This window comes from Eublepharis macularius, chromosome 4, assembly GCF_028583425.1.
Source record: "Eublepharis macularius isolate TG4126 chromosome 4, MPM_Emac_v1.0, whole genome shotgun sequence".
In the NCBI taxonomy this organism is placed as follows: domain Eukaryota; kingdom Metazoa; phylum Chordata; class Lepidosauria; order Squamata; family Eublepharidae; genus Eublepharis; species Eublepharis macularius.
Window position 1 is genome coordinate 128,358,622 of NC_072793.1, and position 21,846 is coordinate 128,380,467.

The following is a 21,846-nucleotide window of genomic DNA, read 5'->3' on the forward strand; positions in this document are numbered from 1 at the left end:
AGGGAATGATGCTTGGAATCTGACCAGGGAGGGTCAGACTGAGAATCGTCTGTGTGAGGAAAAGGAAGAAAAAGTTTTGCCCTTATTGTGACAGCTTATGGTTGATAAAAAGCTTTTAGTTGAAGAACTAAAATGGGAAAGCCAGCACTAATTTTACTGAGACAGGATAGAACTGGGAGTGTCAGTTGGCAGAGGAAGTGGGTAGTAAAAGGAGGCTCCCCTTCAGCCAAAAGAACCAGTTTATGTCTTTAGTGGAAGAATAATTCCTGGCCAGTGTCTGGAAAGAGGGTTCAGAGTACCCTGGGTCTGCAGTAAAAGGAAAAGAGTGTTGTGTGTGGAAGTCTGTATAGCTAAGCTGTGAAGTAAAATCACTGAAGGAACTTTGCTTTAAGTGAAGTTTAAGTAAATACCAACTTCTCACATCTAAGTACTATAAATATTTGAAACTAAGCTTGAAGAAGACTATTATTGTGCCTCATGCTAGTGAGGTATTCTGCTCAACAAATTTACCTGAGTTTTCCTTTCCCGATCTATCTTCATACCAACCCTGCCTGTTGAATAAATCTGCTGCTATCTTTTGAACTTTTCTTAGCCTCTGGTGCCACTTCACTTTATAGGAGATGTGGGCCTCTGCTTTTCCTCTACTTAAACTTGGGCAGAGTAATAAACCAACTATATATGCATACTGGAAGTGTGGGACAACAGGACTTCTAAAATAAACACTACCGAAAGACTTCCCAGCCCCAGTAAACAACCTTGTCAGTTTTGGAGTAAAAATCGACCTTCACAGTGGGGGAGCAGGGTCTGCCTATATGAGCCAGGCTACAGCCAAGCCAGGCGGCACGCCATTCCTTACTACTTATTTTTCTCTTTCTTTGTGCCTTCACACCTACTTTTTACACTGTCTGTCTAAACATCTACTATTGCTCCCATGTGAATGTGATTCAGCCCCAATCTGGCCGTTCTTCCCCCCTTCCCCCCCTCCCCCGAATCTGAGCATATTGGAAATAAAGTCTCCCAACTGCTATAATAATGAAGCTCAAGTATTTAAGGAAACTGGAGGAGGCTGTGAATCACACTTTGTGGTTGACTGGCTCCTAGCCATTCGACTGCTCTGAACTCTTTGGAAAAGAGTGGGTTTTTCAGCAAATACCTTAATTGCCCTCTGCGTGGACCAGTTCTAAAAAGCTATTACAGGCTAACTTTGCAGCTATCAAAACAACATATATGTGCAGTTGTTATAGATTTTACCAAAGGTCAGCATAATGATGATGATGATAACCGTGCTTCTAGACAGATTAGTGCCCCACCCAGAGCGGTGAACAAGTTAGTGTTATTATTATCCCCATAATACAGCTGGGGAGCTGGGGCTGAGACGTTTGTTACGGGGTGGTTTGCCATTGCCTTCCCCAGTCATCTATACTTTACCCCCAGGAAACTGGGTACTCATTTTACCAACCTTGGAAGGATGGAAGGCTGAATTTCTTGGATCAGGAATCTTGTGGATCTTCTTGTATGAGGACCAAGGGGACCAAGAACTATCACTTCAGGTATTTTACTGAGGTGCTGAGCTACGCTATACCCATTTGACTCTGAGGCACATTCCTTTTCTTTTGTATATGTGTATTAACAATCAAAAATGTACTATGAACAAACTTTCAGCCCTTACAGGCATGCATAGCTTACATATCATTGAAAACTACCTGAATCACTTTATTCTTCAGTTAGGATCTGACACTTGGAACTTGCTGACCCTGAAGGCCAAGATGTAGGCCAAGATGTCTCTTCAGGGCTAATCCTAACCTTGGCACTTTTGTACTGGTCAGACTCAAACATTAGAGAAACCTCTTCTGGATGACTTGGTAGCCATGTTTGCTGCTAATAAAATGAGTGCTCTTATCTGCAAAAAAGAGAGAAACAGAGCTGATTGTGGACTCCAGTGTCTTCCTTTCTTGCAGAATAGTTTGATAGATTGTTAAATTCCCTAGTTATTCCTGGCTATTGCTAAGGCAGCAATAAAATTTCTACTGCTGCTGCTTTATTCATATGTCAGCACAACTTCTTAACCTTTCCTGATCATCACTTCATAATGTAATTTTGTATTTTGATGGGGCTTCTCTAATAGGATAAGAATAATTCAATAGCATCCATTTTTTAACTGCAGCAGAACGTGAAAGGTGTTTTTTATTTCTGCATGGGACCTGGCTCAGCAGATTTCCCTCCTTATCTGTTCTTATTATAGGTTGTTTATTTTAAGATATACTGCAGCATCTTTCTGTGCCTGTGTGAGAGAAAGGCAAATATTACAATTCCAAACAAGAGAGGCTGGCACTGCATAAGGCCATTTGCTTCTTGATACAGCTCCGTTGGTGCTCCTCTTGAGCTCGGGTCATTCCTATCAGTAAGGGCCATTAGCTTTTTGACAAATCTCTCTTGTTGTGGAGTAGTGGCTGCAATGCCCTTGAGCCTATCTATCATGGCCGAAAGAAATGCTAACTTCAGGGTCAAACCAGATGAGACAGAGACCACAGATCTCCTAGTGTCCTTTAAAGGTAAAATTAGTAGCTCTCCAAGAAGGGAAAAGAGGAGAGATTTGACTCTTGAAAGTGTATACCCTGAAATTTTTGTTGGTCTTTAAGATGTCACTAGACTGAAATCTTACTGTGGCTCTCCAAGTGTCCTTTAAAGTTCAATTACGAATTTTGACTAGGATTATGCTGGTAGGGGAGATATCGGATTTAATAGCCCCCTCCAGGCTTTTGCCTATCATTCCCTCTACCTTCTCATATCCTATTAGCCTTTTTAGGGAAAAACACTATGGGAACCTGTCCTTCCTTCCATGGCAAGTGGTGATGATAGTTTTTGATAGGCAGGGGTAGAAGAATTAAACCCAGGGAAGAAGAATTAAATCTTTTTGCTCTTCCTTGTGCCCCTAATCTTAATTTGGGCATTGCTTTCCAGAAGTCAGGCAGCCAGCATGATCTGTTGGTTAGATTAGGATCTGTGGAACTTATCTAGGTTAGAATCCTCACTCTGCTGTGTAAGTTTGCTGGGTGAGTTTAGGCCAGTCATTCTCACCCACTGGTAAGTCACACAGTGGTGGTTGTGAATATAAAACAGGAAAGGAGAATGATGTTCTAAGCTGCTTTTAGACCCCAGTGGGGAGAAAAACATATAAAATAATATAAATGAACATTAAAACATTTTCAATAAAATTTCAATAAACATAACCACTTTAAGCAAGTTTAAAACAGCCCCAAATTATTATGTACAGCTCTTCTTTTCTGTACCTCTTTTCTCCTCTCTTCAGGCAAACAGCCTAGTTGGGAATCTGTAGTAATATAAAGCTCAGTAGCATTATACACATGAAGAAATAAAGTTAAAGTATAACTCAAATTAGATAATCTCACCTGTTCTTAGATAGTTCAGTGCAGTCCTTTCTTGCCTCTCTTTATTATATTTCAGTATATTCTTTTTAGAGTTTTCTTTCTGGTGCAAAATCTTTGGATCCCCCCCCCCCCCAATTTGAGCAATGTTTTTTCTTCTACCCTACACCTAACTCAGTCCCAACTTACACTGGTACTGTTTCAAGTTGACATCCATATTCTTAAGAAGTTGAATGTGTGGACACACATACTCTTAGACTGGGAACTCATCAGTACATTGGCAACTTGGTAATATTTGGGGGCTGGGGGTAGAAACTATAAAAATGATTCCTAGCAGGCTATGAACAATCACTCTTCTGCTCTTGATTAAATTGAACTTCATTATACTGAGAGAGAGAGAGAGAGAGAGAGAGAGAGAGAGAGAGAGAGAGAGAGAGAGAGAGAGAGAGAGAGATCTTGGAAAGCTGTGTCTGAGCACAGTTGCTTTCTTTTGGTTGGGGGTGGGGCTCAGAAATTAGGTTTCTGTTAACATCAATTAAGTTTAGATTTTCCCCAAGGTGAATTGGCAAGAGTCACTTATTATGCATGAGAAAGTGCTCTGTCATTAGAGACCAAGAGGAATTTAATGGGGGCATCTCCTATACTATGATAAGAGTTTATGCTAATAGGAACTAATAGGAACTTGTTTTGAATTACAGTTTACATTTAAAGTCCGTTTATTGATGAAGAACATAATTTTAAACTTGCATGGGGATATGTTCCATTGAGATTAGTGGGAATTAATTCTACATGTTTTATTTAGAAATTGGTTGTAGATTACTTAGATGATGGCATTTCTTTGATTAAGACACAGCTGATTATATATATGTACTGGTGCATGTGAGAAAGGACTATCCAAGCCTGAGTAATTAATGAATAATGTAAAGTTTTGGGAAGCTAATTCTTAGATTAGAACTGAGTGGAACTGAATTGGACGAGAATGCTAGAACGTCAGTGAAATCTTGTTACAAAGTTGGTGCTATTGAAATTTCAACTGTAGCCTTCTGTGTGAGTTTTCAGGCTCTCTTGTGTGGTCATGAAGGTCTTCCGAAGTGCATAGATACAACAGAAAATTTGGTCCTTACCACATTGTGCATGTTTAAAAAAATATTTATATCCCACTATTCTCCATGAAGGGAGCCAAAGTGGCAAAAAATGACAAAAATAAAAGTATAGTATAAATCAGCCAACCATAAAAAAAACAAACAATGTCTTGGGCTGGTCATGGATTCAATAGTTGATACATCCAAATATTATGGGATCTGCAACAGGAAGGGAAAAACAAAATACCTTTTCCATTCTTTCCCTCCCTATTGATCAACAGGCTTCGCCTTCAAAATTCTTCCTTCTGATTTTCAGGCAAGAGACAAACTGTATGGCATAGATGAAAAATAAAGAGCCTCTCCAGCTCTTATATCCTGACATTCAGAAGGCATCCTGTATTTAGTCATAGAAAAGTTTACGTTGTGTGTACACTACTCCCTGCTCTTGTGTGTCTCGTCTCACCTGGATGGTAAACCTCAGGGGGCAAGGCCTGTGACTTGGTTTTCTGCACGGCTAGTTTATATGTTTATATTGCAGCTTTGGAAATTATGGTAATAACTTAATGATTCCAGTTCCCTCAATAAGTACACATTGTTGAATTTCTTCAGAGTTAAAGAAAATACTTCAGTATCTCGAGCTAACTAGTGAATTCACGTCTATTTCTCTCTGTAGTGTTGTGATCTGGGATTCCATGCAAGCCTAGCACGGACATTCAGAACATACCTATCTGCTGAATATAATCTTGAGACCTCACGTCATGAAGGCCTGGACATAATTGAGAACGCCGTAGACAATCTGGATGCACGGAGTGACAAACACACAGTCATGGATATGTGCAACCAAGTCTTCTGCCCTCCTCTGAAGTTTGAGTACCAGCCACACATGGGAGATGAGGTATCAGGACAGTGAAAATAGATCCAGCCGAGCATATGCACGGTGGTTCTGGGTGTCCTGCAGGTGTAATGCTTCCCCACTGCAGTCCCGTTTTTATCAGTGGGATGGGTATTTTATGATGTTGAATTTGTTTTCTTAACAATGGAGACACATGTTCTTTGCTGATTTAGCTAACTTATATTTGTTAATTTTCTGATCTTAAGTTTCTAGTCATCGCTGAAATGAAGTTGTTTGGCAGCATGGCAACATCCCAAGCCACTCTCAAATGTTATATTCTGTATGTCTTAGTTTAGATTTCCAAATCGTCAGGAGAAATAGCAAGAAATGGGGAAGGTGGAAGAATCCCCAACACATCAGATTCATAAAGTTTCTTCTCTTCAATTTTGTTGCTGCTTTAGGTATGTCAGGTGAGCGCCCAGCAGCCGGTTCAGACAGAGTTGCTCATGCGATATCATCAACTGCAGTCTAGACTTGCCACACTCAAAATAGAGAATGAAGAGGTGAGAGCTGTACTTGTCTTTGATCTTTATGTAAACAAACTTTATCTACTTTGCTGTGCTATTGACTTGGTACCTGCTGACTTAGAAATCAGTGCATACAGAGAGAGAATGAGAACGAATCCTCACTTGTGTCATCTGGCTCGTAGATACGGAATCTGTTCTGCAGGAGGGCCAGAGCTGTATCCTTGACATTATGAAAAAAAAGTGCTTATATCTTCTGTTTTTAGAGTGTGGTCAGATAATGAGTCAGAGCCTGTGCCAGTTGAAAACTGCTCAAAATTGCTTCCTATTGTCTTTCCAAGTCAGGTGCTACATTTCTCCACTGGAATGACAGCTACAAATGTTTCAGCACCTTTCTGATAAATATCTTGGAGCATGGATATGCAGCTTTTTAAAGCACCTTATCTTTCAGTGCAAAAAAAAGAGGCAGTATATCTAAAGCGATGCAGTTGTTATGATTAAACTTTGAATCTTTCACTTTGATATACAATCTTCTGTACCTTCAATATCTGCAGGTGCGCAAAACGCTGGATGCCACTATGCAGACATTACAAGACATGCTGACTGTGGAAGATTTTGACGTCTCAGATGCCTTCCAGCATAGTCGCTCCACCGAGTCGATCAAATCAGCTGCTTCAGAGACTTACATGAGCAAAATAAATATTGCCAAGAGGAGGGCCAACCAGCAGGAGACGGAAATGTTCTATTTTACTGTGAGGATACTCTTCTGCCTGTATACTGATTGCAGTCTTGTTAAAAATACTAATTGAGGAGACCGTATCCGCAGAAGCAAGGGTTTTCTCACCACCTATGTTTGATAGTACAGACCCAAGGACCCCGTTTATGGCCTTACGACAGTAGCATGTACCTGCAGTCTGGCATCAAGAAAGGGCACAGCAAGTTTTTAATATACTCTCTTGGGTCTCCGGAAGATGTAGGGTATGTCTGATTCTCTGAGATGTAGTTGTAACCCTCTTTTGGAGGACAGCAGGATTTTAGTCCAGTGGCACCTTAGAGACCAACAAGATTTCAGAGTGTAAGCTTTTGAGAGTCAGAGATCCTTTCTTCAGACATGGGACACGAGAAGGGAGTTCTGACTCTTGAAAGCTAACTCTCTGAAAATCTTGTTAGTCTCTAAGGTACCACTGGACTAAAATCCTACTGTCCTACCACAGACCAACACGGCTACTTGCCTAAACTATTTTATGGAAGAGGAACTCTTCCCCATGATGAGATAAAGAAGCCTCTTGTCAAGTACTGTTCCCTGTAAAAATGAATGTTGAAAGGGCCATTTGAAGAACGTGGACGTCATGCAATTGGCAAGCCAACCTAACATTCCCTGCAGGGATCTAGGGAGTCTCTGTTTCCAACTTAGATGTCTTTTGCAGCAACTTTTGGTCTTTCTAGACCAAGGTCCAAAAACGTAGCAGTCATGTTCCAGTCCAATAAGAAAGGGAGGTGAGGAGGAGACGGACATTGATATTAAGAAATAAAAGGAAAAAGTCTTTCTGCTTATTTGTATATTTCACCAACACAGAAGGGGGGGGGGTATTAAGCTTCCAACAAGTACAACAACAAAAACCAAAAAAGCACGCCCAAGACGGAAAAAAATTCAACCATGAAAGGTAGTGAAAATGTAAATACAATATTTCATAAAGGTTATACGTTACTATACAAAAGTTAAGCGTTTCAATACAACATCCTAAGGACACACAAAAATAAGGCAGTGTACATGTATGTCAAATGAATTCCAACATAGTCCAGAGGAAAACAAGGCAGTATTGCCGAAAAGATAGTTCGTCCAACTGCAATCAATGAGCTTCCCAAATACGCGTGATGAAATTAAATACGCTGTGCACCAAGGGGCAAACACCTATGAAGCTGCTGCAAGGCGAGGCTTGAGCTGCTGCGAGAGGAAGGGCAACGAGCGTCAGCCGGCCACAAAATTCCTTTTTCTCGTTTCAGACTGAGGGTCCTTCTTCAGGCCACCATATATCACAAAATCAAGTCCGTGGATGGCATATATGGCATATGACTTGTTGGAAAATGAATTGTTGACTTGATTTTGTGATATATGGTGGCCTGAAGAAGGACCCTCAGTCTGAAACGAGAAAAAGGAATTTTGTGGCCGGCTGACGCTCGTTGCCCTTCCTCTCGCAGCAGCTCAAGCCTCGCCTTGCAGCAGCTTCATAGGTGTTTGCCCCTTGGTGCACAGCGTATTTAATTTCATCACGCGTATTTGGGAAGCTCATTGATTGCAGTTGGACGAACTATCTTTTCGGCAATACTGCCTTGTTTTCCTCTGGACTATGTTGGAATTCATTTGACATACATGTACACTGCCTTATTTTTGTGTGTCCTTAGGATGTTGTATTGAAACGCTTAACTTTTGTATAGTAACGTATAACTTTTATGAAATATTGTATTTACATTTTCACTACCTTTCATGGTTGAATTTTTTTCCGTCTTGGGCGTGCTTTTTTGGTTTTTATTGTTGTATCTGTATATTTCCTCAATAGTTCTGTGGATCTCAGGGCATATAGAATTCTAACTAGGTAATATAATTCTTTACAATGTAAAGCAAGCTTACTAGTTTTAGTCCTTTTTTCTTGACACTTTTATGTAGAGGATTTCATCTGCCAGAAGTGTCTTGTGTCCCTCCCTTGCCTACAACATAATATTTTCATGATTCACTAAAACTGAATGTTGAGACCTTTCCTGCAGTATAAAAAAAGAGTCATAATAAAAACAAAAAAAGCTTTTGTTCATGATCCATATGATATAATCCTTTGATAGCTAGAATGTCACAGAGAACTTTAATTTTTCCGACCATTCAAACAGTAATTTTCTCCTACCAGTTTTTAGCCTTTCTAAGAATGTTTTTGATTTTTAGAACTAATTTGGTAAAGGCTAAGGACCTTCTACTTATAAAAGTCAAGCACAGATTGCTTATGCAGTATTTACACACAGCCAGGGTTTTTTTCCAGCAGAAACGCGGTGGAACGGAGTTCCGGCACCTCTTGAAAATGGTCACATGGCCGGTGGCCCCGCCCCCTGTTCTCCAGACAGAGGGGAGTTTAGATCGCCTTCTGCGCCTGGCCTGGTGCGGAGGGTGATCTCCCCTGTCTGGAGATCAGGGGGTGGGGCCACCGGCCATGTGACCATTTTTGCCAAGGGCGAATTAAACTTTAAAAAACTCTCCCCTTGTTCCAGCTGACCCAAAGTGACATTGTGCAGACCTGAGTTCCACCACCTCTTTTCCCAGAAAAAAAGCCCTGCACACAGCCATATTCATAAAGGCTGCTGTTTGCCAAATGTTCTACTATTTCAGCAGCTTTTCTTTCTGTCCACTGGTGTAGGGTACTGGCTACATACTTGGATGGAAGAGGCCTCGGTTCCTGTAAGCTCTAGTAAGAATAACCCTGAGCCAGTTCGTTTCCCAACCATTAGTAGGGTTGCCAAGCCTCCTGTTACGGTGGAAGGCCTCCTGCTAGAAACTTCTGTTGCCCACCGCTGCTCTGAATGGCATTGGGAGAAAGGTTTTTTTTAAAACACTGGTGTTGCAGATAATGTTATGTCACTTCTGGGGAAAACCTGGAAGTGAACGGAAAAAGAGGGGGAGCACACCTCTTAAAAAACTAGGTACTCAGCACCAGAGGTGACAAAGAAAAAAATTCCAGAATAGTATGTAAATGAATAATATTGATCACAGGAAGTTACTCAATGTGTGAAACATGCAGACATAGATACCATATTAATACGATAAGCATATAGACATCATTTGGACAGGTGGATTTTTGAAACTTTCTGAATTCTTATTGTTTTTGTTTCATATATTCTATTTTCCTCCATAATTGGCTGATGTAATTAATCTACCACAACACCAATATAGTCAGACTGCAAATGAAAACAATTCTGAAGAAGACGCTGAACCAGAATTAATTAGCTGGCAGATCATCAGTTATTTTAATTGTTTTGTTCAGTATACACCATTGCTCTGCATATTGTACGTCTATACGCTTATCATATTATGTTTCATACTTTGCACCAGTCTCTGTGATCAATATCATTCATTTACATACAGTTCAAGACTTCTTTTCTTTGTTAGCTCTGGAAATGCCATCACATCGCTCTAGTATTCTAGGTAAAACCATAGAGTTTCCAACAATTCCTAGAGTGACCTGACATCATTCTCAGTTTTTTCCCCCAGAAGCAATGTCATGTTACATGTGATGCCATGCCCCCAAACCCCTGCCTTCAAGCTCTTGCCAGTTCCCAGGCATGGCTGGGCAACCCTAGCTGTCACGGGCTGGGCCAGCCCCAGCAGGGTGGTTCAAGTCCAAACCTTAATGGCAGAGTCTGAGGGGAGTTCCAAGAGCAAAAGCCAGGTCAAACCGGTGGTCAGAGCACAAGATAACGCCAGGAGTGAGTCCAGAGTCCAAGAGCAAGGTCAGGTGCAATCCAAGGTCATTTACCGGTAGTGTCAGGTCCAAAAGCAGGCACAGGCACGGGCAAGGTTCACAGAACACGGAGTGGTTGCAGGCAATAGACACGCTGCTTCCACGCCCGGCAGTTCCTCCAGACTGGCTCTTATAGCCAGGCGTGGTTTTCAGCCAGCTGCTGGGGCTCCATCCTGACACTACTCATCATCACTCTCCAGCAGCTGGCGTTGGCTCAAGAGGCGAGCACTGCGCCGTCTCTCCTGCAGTTCCAGTCTCTGGCGCTGCCTGCGGCGTTCCTTGGGCGTGGGTGAGCCTGGGGGGGTGGAGGCTCTTGGCTGCGCTGCACCTGTAGAAGTCCCTGGCTGAGCTTCCCCTGTGGTATTGGGGCTAGAGGGTGCTGGTGTCTCAGCTGCTAGCTGTGAGCCTTGATCAGCCAGCAGCTGTTGCTCCTGATTGCTGGCTTCTGCTGAATCAGGGCTAGGGCTGGCTACACAGGGCTCCTCTTCTCCTGAGGAGTCCTGGCTGGCTACACGAGGCTCCTCTCCTCCAGAGGAGACCTCACTCTCAGACTGGGCCATGACACTAGCCATTAGGCATAATTATTGCATAATTAATTTATGAATGAAATGGAGGGGGGGAGAACCTCAGAGGATGGACAATATTATCATCATCATCATCATAGGTCAAGAGAGGCCTTTAAAGTCCTGAGTACTCTGTAAACTGTCCTCATGCTTTAGATCATGGGTAATTAAATTGTCAGCATTTTAAAAAATTTAATAGCCAACATGATGTAGTAATTAAGAGTGTCAGACTAGGATATGCAAGACCCAGGATCAAATCCCCAGTCTGCCATGCAATCTTGCTGGGTGATTTTGGACCAATCACACTCCCAACATAAAATACCATACAGGGTTGTTGTGAGGATAAAATGGAGGAGATGAGAACAATGTAAGTTGCTTTGGGTCCCATTGAGGAGAAAGTTGAGGTATAAGTGAAGAAAATAAATAAAATATGTAAATTTATCCCTTATTAACAACTAATAAACCAGTGAAAGAATTATTTTAAAAAACGGTTTGCCATTTTTTCAAGACTAGGTGTCTTAATTTTTACTGAAATGCACAAAGAAGTGTTCATATCACAATAAGAAATTCAGTCATTTATGACTGGTCATTTTGAGAGAGTGATGTTAATTTCTCTCATCTGGAAATGTTGATCTCTCCCCCTCCCCCTTCAGTTTGGAATGGAGACCCAGTGTCATGGAAGTCATTAAAATTTATTTTAAAACACATGCAAGCCATTAGGAACTTCTCCTACACCAAGGCCTGTTAAAAGAAAGAGGGACATACTGTTTTGTTTTGTGGCACTAATACAGGAAATATGTTTGGTAAATTATGTGAAGTTCTATAAACATGTCTTTAACTCTTGGCATTAGTGTCATTTTTAGTAGTTAGTCATCTCCATTGTTACATTCATGTCCATATGTCAGTGCTTATTCTGCTTTGCATTTCAAATAGCGATTTCAGGAATTCAAACCTTTTTAGCAGCCCTGTAAGGTAGATCCTTATTATTTTCATATTTCAGATAGCCTGGGGAAAGACTGAGGCTAAGAGAACTTGCTAGTGCGTTAGAATCATAGAATCATAGAGTTGGAAGGGGCCATACAGACCATCTAGTCCAACCCCCTGCCCAGTGCAGGATCAGCCTAAAGCATCTCTGACAAGTATTCATCCAGCCTCTTCTTGAAAACTGCTAGTGAAGGGGAGCTCACCACCTCCCTAGGCAGCTGATTCCACTTTTGAACTACTCTGACCGTGAAAAAGTTTTTCCTAATATCCAGCGGGTACCTTTGTGCATGTAGTTTTAGTCCATTGCTTCGCGTCCTACCCTCTGCTGCCAACTGGAACAGCTCTTTGCTCTCCTCCAAATGACAGCCTTTCAAATATTTAAAGAGAGCAATCATGTCCCCCCTCAACCTCCTCTTCTCCAAACTAAACATTCCCAAGGCCCTCAGCCTTTCCTCGTAGGGCTCAGTCTCCAGACCCCTGATCATTCTTGTTGCTCTCCTCTGCACCCTCTCAATTTTGTCCACATCCTTTTTGAAGTGAGGCCTCCAGAACTGCACACAATACTCCAGGTGTGGCCTGACCAAGGCAGTATAGAGAGGGGCTATGACCTCCTGCGATTTCGATGCTATGGCCCCTTTGATACAACCCAGGATTGAATTAGCCTTTTTTGCCACCGCATCAAACTGACTGCTCATATTCAGTTTACAGTCCACTCTTACCCCAAGATCCCTTTCACATATACTATTGCCCAGAAGTGTATCCCCCATCCAGTATTTGTGCTTCCCATTTTTGTGGCCCAGATGTAATACTGTGCACTTGTCTTTGTTGAATTGCATCCTATTCACAGCTGCCCACTTCTCCAGTATTCAGGTCTTGTTGAATTTTAATTCTATATTCTTGGGTGTTTGCTACCACTCCCAATTTGGTATCATCAGCAAATTTAATGAGCAGCCCTTCCACTCCTTCATCCAGATCATTGATAAAAATATTGAAAAGTACCGGGCCCAAAACCGAGCCTTGCGGCACCCCACTGGACACCTCCCTCCAATCTGATGAAATGCCGCTGACCACCACTCTTTGAGTGCGGTCCTCCAACCAGTTCCCTATCCACCGAACTGTCCAATAGTCTACTCCACGGTCTTCCAGTTTGCCCATTAGAATGTCATGGGGGACCTTATCAAAAGCTTTACTGAAATCCAGATAAATCACGTCAACAGAGTTCCCCCGATCCAGTAAGCTGGTCACTCGATCAAAGAAGGAAACCAGGTTGGTCTGGCAAGATCTGTTAGGAACAAAACCATGCTGACTTCCCCGGATCACTGAGTGGTCCTTCAGATGCTTACAGATTGATCCCTTTAAAATCTGTTTTAATATCTTCCCAGCAACAGAAGTCAGACTGACCAGCCTGTAGTTTCCCGGGTCATCCTTCCTCCCCTTCTTAAAGATTGGGATAACATTTACTCTTCTTCAATCTTGTGGCACATCCCCAGCCCTCCAGGAGGCCTTGAAGATGATGGACAGGGGTTCTGCAAGTTCTCTGTAAAGTTCTTTCTGGCAGATGTGTTCAGTTCTGGCAGATGTAACAGTTGAACTTGGGACTTACTGATCTGCAGCTCATGCTTTGACCCCTCAAATACAGAAGATAGCAGTTAATTTAGAAGGCTTTCTGTAATTTGCTTTTCACAGTGTTAAGGTTCACTTTTTGAGTTTCCCTGTTTCCTCCCTCTTTCTCTAAATCTTCCTTCTCATCTGTGAAATTATTTGCCTTTGGGGTGCTGTTATTGATGGTGAGGCAATGTGAAAATAAAAAGCTATGGTCCAAACAGTTCCACCAGTGCAGCAGAAACTTCTAATCAGCCGAACCAGCAGACCTCATACAGTGGGAATTCTCTTGCTTTATCACTATTTGCACAAAAATAGTTCCTTTTGTAGGAAAAGGCTTCTTTGCTTATTGAGGCTATTCCCAGAATCTTGACAAAAGAAAGCTTTCTTTGAACGGTTGTCTTTGGTGGTCTTTGTGATCTCAGGCCCTGACCTCAAGCCACATGGCTTAACTCAAAGGTTTCTGGCCTAATAAGATCAGCAAGACTGATACTCAAATTGTAAAAAAATTAAACACCCCAATAAAAAAGGCATCTTTGGTTCAGCCATGTTTGTGTGTGCACACACATGTGTGTGCCCTCATGTGCGTGTGTATGAGAGAGAGAGAGAGAGAGAGAGAGAGAGAGAGAGAGAGAGGTTTGCTAGGGCTTACAACATAGTTTTTATTCCACATAGCCACATTAGCAGCACCATGGGACAAATCTACATCTCTTATAAAGTATTTTTATCTTTAGAATCTTTGCTATTGTTATGCTTGTGTGTGAGCGTATGTCCTCTTGGTTTCTTTTTTCCCCTCAGAAATTCAAAGAGTATTTGAATGGCAGTAACCTTATTACCAAGCTGCAAGCAAAACATGACTTATTGAAGCAGACTCTGGGAGAAGGTAAGTCACAAGCATTAAAGAAAAAGTTATGCCTTTTTATATTTTTAAAATCTCATCTACTGGCCTCTTCTTCCTCACGGTGGAATTTGTGAGTGGCTGCTTCTGTTGAGCTTAAGAGAAGATGGGCAGAAAATCTCAGTTTTGACTGAGAGTGGCATTTGAATGCTTCATTGATTTTCAGTGCAATCCTGTGTGGAGTTACTCCAGTCTAAGCCTATTGAACTCAATGGGCTTAGACTGGAGTAACTCTGCACAGGATTTCACTGTTAGTTCCTCAAAGTATGAGGTATGCATCTGAGTTTTAGGAACAAGCCCCATTATCCCTGCTTTGACTGCAAATACATACAAGTCCCTTGTTGAGTAAATCAGATCAAGTAAAGTGATGAAAGTGAATTATATTAAGCATAACTGGTAGCAAACTAAACTATAACTTACTTCAGTATTTTATTTGCACACAAGAGTTTTATAACTAGTCCTTACAAATGGCTAACCCGGTTGCTATCATTTATCTTAATAGCTGTCACATTGAACTTTGCACCCTGGGTCTTGTGCCTTTTGCTGCTAAGTGTATCTACTGAGAAGAAAAAGTAACTACTTTTCGAGGAGATCACTATAGACTCCTCTGCCAGATGATCGGCCAGCTTAACATCTGGAGAGCAGATCATGAAGCTCGCTGTCTTTGATACAAATACATTTCTCCTGCTATACAGCCTGGGAATAGTCCATGAATTTCAGAGCCTGGAATTAATTCCTGGAGTTCTGGGCATGTGGATACCTTGACTATTCTGCATTCCTCAGGGGAGCTTCCCTTTCTTTATTTTCCAGTTGAGTCCCCAAAACTCTATTCCATCTCCACACACTTCCAACAAGAGAGTCATCTTCTAAAATGTTTGGCCTGGGTCAGACTTCTGTTTAATTTCTTCTTATAGCACGTCTTAAATAACATATTTTTTCATTTTTATAGCTCTTTTACATTGCATCTAGGATCTTTTAGGTGCTTTACATTAAAGGCTTAAAGTGATGGGTTTGATAATGCTCTTAAGGAAAGGGTTCTATAGATAGGGTTCCCTCTGAAAAAATTAGGGTCCTTCTACATACAGTGAATCACACCTTTATACTGTGTGGCAACTAGAGCTTGAACTAACTATTTTATATATGGTAAAATATTTGAGAAACTTTATCTCAGTGATTTCCAAAGAACATATCCTGATAGTGAAAGGAATATGCCATTTAAAAGTCTTACATGGTAGGAACACCTACCTAGAGTCTTTCACTGCTCCTCCATCTTTCAGTAGCAATCCAGGTCCCACCCTCTGCATCCATGGCACGTAATAGCAGTAGCATATCTCTGCTGAGTACTGAAGTCAGTGCAATCTCTTTCCCACTGACCCAGAAGAAGGCAAGCTTGGCTAAGGAAGGACCAGCAACATCTTGCCTCATTTGAAAGTCAAAGTGAATAGGCATTCTGTCTCAACTCAGCTGCTTTATGTTGCCCCAGCCCCATAGATTCAGAGAAAGTAAGGCTACCAGGATAGATGTAAGCTGACAACCACCTGTGTGAGAGATGTCCTTCTCTCATCCTGGCAGTAGACAAACATATTGGGGCATGTTGGTACATGTTGGTAGACTAGGCTAATGAGGTAGGAACGAAGAAAATACTATTTCTCCTTTTCTCAGCTGATACAATCAGAAATTGGGGCTGTCTTATTGTGTTCTGTGATTTCAAGAGGAATTACCCATAAGCTTCCTGTGGACACACAAATGTTTTATAGCTATTCAAACCCTCTTTAGCCACAATTTATTCCCCCTTCAACCTCCTGCTGCTATAGTTATTCTGCTTAGCATCAGAAGTTCCAGTTTCTGTCCTAGATGAAATGTTTCAATGAGCTTTAAAGTTAAGCTCGGTAGAGTGCTTTACAAAGTTCAAACAATTAATAATAGCTGTATGTGGGGGTGGGAATTGGAGCTACCTCTCCAGTTTATTACTGTGAATACCTAAGAGCCAAATACCAGCCTTTCTACATTGCTCACACCACTAACAGTAATAACTCAAAGGTTTTTTTGTAGTTACCTATGACTTCAATCACATGCCTCTACTTTAAGCAAGACGGTTTTTCAAATACCTTAGGAAGTGTGGGTAGTCTACCTTAAATAGGTGCTAAAGGTTAAGTGTATGATTTATGTGCCATCCTAAATATAAATTGGTGCCTGAACGGAACTGGAGCCCAAGATTTTTTTAAAAGCTTTGCTTGGGAATAGTGGACTATTTCTCATTTTAGAGATGCCTTGTTTGCAGAAGTTCCCGGTGATTTATTGCCATATTTTGCTGCCATATGTGGAGGGAGAATGCACTTTTAAAAGTTTTGAATCAGCTGCCTTTGATCTACTTTTAATACCACAGTCCTTGTAATGCAGATATTAACATATCAAAGTTTGACTAGATTTTGTTGGCTTTAATCCCATAGATATTTTGCTGCTCTAAGTTCGTATAATTTTAAGGCCTGACTCATTATTAGTCAGCAATTGTTACACACTGGTGTTTGTTTAAGCTGAACTGCATTTTGAAGAATCAAACCCAAGAATTATTAAAACTTCTTGTGTTTCTCTCTCAGAACTTTCATTTTTGCCATAAAGTGGACAATCCTCCAAGTATTCACAGCAATAACAGAAAAAGTGTAGCTCTCTTAAGCCTGGATTTCATAGTAGAATTGGTATGGATCTCATTAGGCATAATCAATCACTGTACACTGCCAGGCAGATAGGAGAGCAGCTATTTCCAAATTCAAGATTTTGACATCTGAGAGGAGGTGAGGCTGGCTGTCAGTTGAAGCCTGACTCATCTGGTCACTTCCCATAGATCTAACATTGTAACTCTGAGAATAAGCCTCACAGTTCTAAGATTGATCTGTCAGTCCGCTCATAAATGTGACTGAACATGTTATTAGGCAGCTCGCTGCTTAGTAAGAGACGGCAAGTAAGGTTCTAGGTACTTGAACATTCTTACTTTGTATGGCTTTTCATTCCTGTTTATCAAGACCTATATCACCAGTATGTGAGCCAGAGAGTTTTTAAAAGAATTGGTGTTGTTTGGCAAATAATCCCCTGAAGATCGTAAGTAACACTTCACCACCTCACATGCTCCAGGATCCTAGCTGAATTTCTCTGCCTTGATTTGCATCCTGATTAATCCCAAGTCTGTATATACACATGCTTTCTGGAGTAGCATCATTCCCTCTCTCTGCAACCTCCACATTTTTTTACCATTTTCTCTCTTGTCCTGCCACTAGCCCTGTTCATGTGTTCCAATGAATGTATATCCTGCACACGTGCTTACATCTGTGTGTGAGAAAGAGCCAGCATGTGTTCACTTTAAAAATAAAACTGGGAACCAGTGCCTGGATAAAAGAAGGGTTTAACTTGCACATTCAGCTGTATGTGTATTGAATGTAGTATGAGAATTACTCAGCGCAAGTTCAAAGAAAAGTCAAGCATGCACAGATTAAGTATTCATTTGTTACTATGTCCTCTGGTTTCAGCTCAATCTTCAGCACTATATCCTTCTGCAGAGTTTTCTGCCAGCTTTCCTTCCCTATTTAAAAACCTTCTTGATTCGATTCTGCTTTGGAATTCTGCCTGGTTTGATATGTCTGTCCTCTCATGCGGTGATTCCTAGCAGCCTTGGCTGTTCCAGTAGTGCTGTTCCCTTGATATGCTTCAGCTACCAATGCTTTTTTCAGCTATTATCAACAACCTTACATACAATGCCATCCTAAGAAGTACACCCTTCTAAGTTCACTGAAGTCGGTGGGCTTAGAAGCATGCAACTCTTCCTGGGATTGCACTGCTAGACATGTTTTATCGTGAATAATCTTCTGAAAATAGCATAGTTCATTGCTCTTCCAGTTTAAAGAAAAAAAGGGGCTAGTGATAATACATAAAAAGAAATCCCAGGGCTTCTTAGCTTCATCTTTTGCATACATGATTACGTAGTGCCTCCGAAGTGTTTCCTTTTTATGCATAGGAAAAAAATAAAAATGGATAAGTAGCTATATGTTCATTTTAAGCCATAACTGAAGTCCAGAGAACAGAAAATTCTGTATCAGTGGAGTGATACCTACTTTTTAAAAAACTGAATAGATCATATCATATATATACCTGCTACTTGCACTGAATCCAAATGTGATAAATACATAAAGGAATACTGATGGCAGGATTGGAGTCTGCATAGTTACAATCAGATGTTTGGCTATCTCCGAGGAAAAGCTGAGCAGCTAAATACTCTGCTGTATTCACATGCTATTAGTGGTTTCCTTTGATATGAGGGGATAATCTCCTGCTTGTTCCCCATGGACTCTTGTCCTTATCTGGACTCTTCAATGCCCCCTTTTTTCTGTTGACTGCTAAGAATAAGGAATTTTGAGAGATCTTAATCTGGTGCAGACTAAGCTTCATTGACAGAGGAGGTCCTCCAATTTATACCAGTGGTATGGATCTTCAATAATTTATTTTAATCTTCTAACAAACTTCATCCCTGAAGGCTGAGGACAGATTACATTTCCATAAGAATGCTTAAGATAGTATTAATCAAAAAATTAAAGCAAGAGGTGCAGCTAAAATATCTCCTCCTCCTGCTGCTTATCTCCATAAAATTACTTCCCAGTTAAAGAGAAGTTGTGTGGCCTTTGGAAGACTTTTGGGCCTTCAACAATTTGAAAGCTTGAGCATGGGTACTAAGAAATTATCCCGTTTCACTTCTACGGAACAGCCCAAATGTCACTGTTGGAGCTGGCTGCAAAGGTTATACTGCAAGGAGAAAATCAGCTACCCTGTCTGCAGGCTTTGTCCCAAAATAGCTGGCTGATTGGGTTGGGGAAGCTGAGAGCCCAGGATGTGGTTCTTGACTTGCAAGATGTCTTTTCAGCAGTCGAGATGTGAAGTGAGTAACCTAGCAACAGGCTACATTTTTCAATAACATGCAGCATCTTCAGGCACTTGCAGTTTCTCACTTGCCAACAGCAATTAACTCATCTCTAAATTTTAAAACTGCTTCCGCTCATTAACCTCCCCCCACACAAACTGTCCTTTTTCATATAAAAAAGGATGAAATTAATACGATATTTTTCCTCTCCCTTCCCTCAGGTGAAAGAGCTGAATGTGGGACAACCAGGTAAGTAGATGGCAGTGAGAATCATGTCTCTTGAATTTTCCATTCTGGGGAGTGGCGGATATGGCTTCTGCTGGAAGGACACATTCCAGTTTGAAGTCTAAGTGCTGCAAGTTGTGCACAGCAAAACTGGTAATAAAGTATTGTAGGAGGAGACATTGCAAGGCAGCTGCCTGCATTAGGGGCCCACTCTTGTCTGTACTGCATAAATATAGAAAGATAGCAAACAGGTTTCTACTGCACTGTAATTTTCAGCTGATTTAGCTCTAAAATCCTGAGAAAGGATGCATCGGCATGATGCATTGCAGAGTCTCCATGAATATATTCAAATTCAGCTTTTCGCTATCAGTTTAGAACACTGTCCATACCCCTTAGCCAAATTGCCCATATTTCTCCTGCTTCAACATTCATTGTAGGGCAGAATATGGCATTTAAATCACTGTATATGAGCTGCAGTTAACTCCGTTGAGGACTTAGATGTATGATAGTTACAGGTGAGCCATGTTTTTTCATAGTAGGAGAGAGATGGAGAAGCAGCAACGAGTAAAGGAGGGCAGTGGTGTAGCATGAGGAGGGCAAGAGGGGCGGTTGCCCCGGGCGCAAAATTTGCAGGGGACACAAGAGACTGTGCCGCGCCCTTAGGGATGCTGCCCGTGCCCCCCACATGCTGATGGGTCAGCCGGCTTACTGAGCGCCGAGCCGGCTTTCCTGCAGCAGGCTGTGCAGGACGTGCCTCCCCCCCCCCCCCCCGCAGCAGCAGCCCACGCACTGCAGTGAGCTTGGCCTGCTGCAAGAAAGCCGTCTTGGCGCCCAGTGAGCCGGCTGCCCCATCAGCGCACAGGCAGAGCAGGTGGCCTCCCCAAGGGCGTGGCGCAGTCTCCGCTCTGCTGCAGCTGCCCACACCACTGCGCTCTTGGGGAGGCCCCTTTCACTGCTTGCGGCTGATGAGGCAGCTGCCTCTCAGTGCCTAGCAAGCCTTCAGCCGCAAGTGGTGAAACTCGCCTCCTGAATGGCACAGGCGGTTGTGGCAGACAGGGTGGCCACATCCTGCGCGATGGCATCACTGAAAGTGACATCATTGATGGGCTCAGGAGCGCATGCGTGAAGTGTGTACGCAAGGGCTTCCCTTGCCCCGGGCGCCTTACAAGCACGCTGTGCTGCTGAAGGAGGGGAAGGGAGAGTAAGGGAAACTCTATTGGTGGGAGAGTTCAGAAGGATGAAAAGGACCTAGGAAATTGAGAAATGGAAATAGTGACAGAAATTGGAAGGAGAGCAAAAAGCAGTCCCAGTTTAATTAATTACTGAATTACAAGTAATAGGCAATAATGAGGAACAGGAATGTATGAAAGAACTGAATGGTTGTCTGTACATGGTAAGGTTGACCAAAGTCCTTCAGTGTAGGAGCTATGTGGAAAAAACCTTCAGTGTAGGAGCTATGTGCAAAAAACATCAAAATTTAGAGTACCTGTATGCTTCCACTTCCCTTCTTTCAGTAATATCTCCTGAACCCACCATTTCATCCAGGAATCTCAACTGCATTGCTTCTCCCACCCCGACTACACTAATCACTTTTGATATCAGTGGGGGCAGATCATTTTTGCCCAGATATAGCAGGTTCAAGGGTAATTTTTCATCATATTCTATGAAATAATGTACAATAATTTGACCAGTATGATAATAGCTCCAGCTAAAACCTTGTTTAGTCTTTGTACAGGTCATTGCTGCCTCACCTTTTATAATAATAATGATAATGATAATGATAATGATAATGATGATGATGATGATGATGATGATAATAATAATAATAATAATAATAATAATAATAATAATAATAGATTTATATACCGCCCTTCAGGACAACTTAACTCCCACTCAGAGCGTTTTACAAAATATGTTGTTATTATCCCCACAACAAAACACCCTATGGGTGAGTGGGGCTCAAGAGAGCATCTAGAAGCTGTGACTGACCCAAGGTCACCCAGCTGGTTTCAAATTGAGGAGTGGGGAATCAAACACGGTTTTCCAGATTAGAGTCCCACGCTCTTAACCACTACACCAAACTGGCTTTATTCTCTCTGTGTGTAAAAGAATAAGCTGTAACTTCTGAAATCAATTCTCAACCAGGCCAATTCTGAGGATACAAATCTGGAGTTTGGAGCCATGAATGGACGAGCCAGATTTTTCTATAAACCTGAAAAATGTCCCAATTTTGCAGAAAAGTCTGTCTGTCTGTCTGTCTCAAAATCAAAAAGAGTCCAGTAGCACCTTTAAGACTAACCAATTTTATTGTAGCATAAGCTTTCGAGAATCAAGTTCTTTTCGTCAGA

At 41.7% G+C, this 21,846-nt stretch overlaps 1 protein-coding gene across 2 annotated transcripts in view; it reads left to right on the top strand.

The window, feature by feature from the left end:
* The window catches only part of SRGAP3 (SLIT-ROBO Rho GTPase activating protein 3), a 268,972-nt gene that overhangs the window by 201,260 nt on the left and 45,866 nt on the right, over positions 1–21,846 (top strand). For both annotated transcript variants that reach the window (XM_054976158.1, XM_054976157.1), the window contains exons 7-11: positions 5,142–5,363; positions 5,762–5,863; positions 6,379–6,576; positions 14,271–14,355; positions 19,495–19,522. In XM_054976158.1, coding sequence (XP_054832133.1) covers positions 5,142–5,363; positions 5,762–5,863; positions 6,379–6,576; positions 14,271–14,355; positions 19,495–19,522 — 635 coding nt within the window. The remainder of the gene's footprint in view (positions 1–5,141; positions 5,364–5,761; positions 5,864–6,378; positions 6,577–14,270; positions 14,356–19,494; positions 19,523–21,846) is intronic.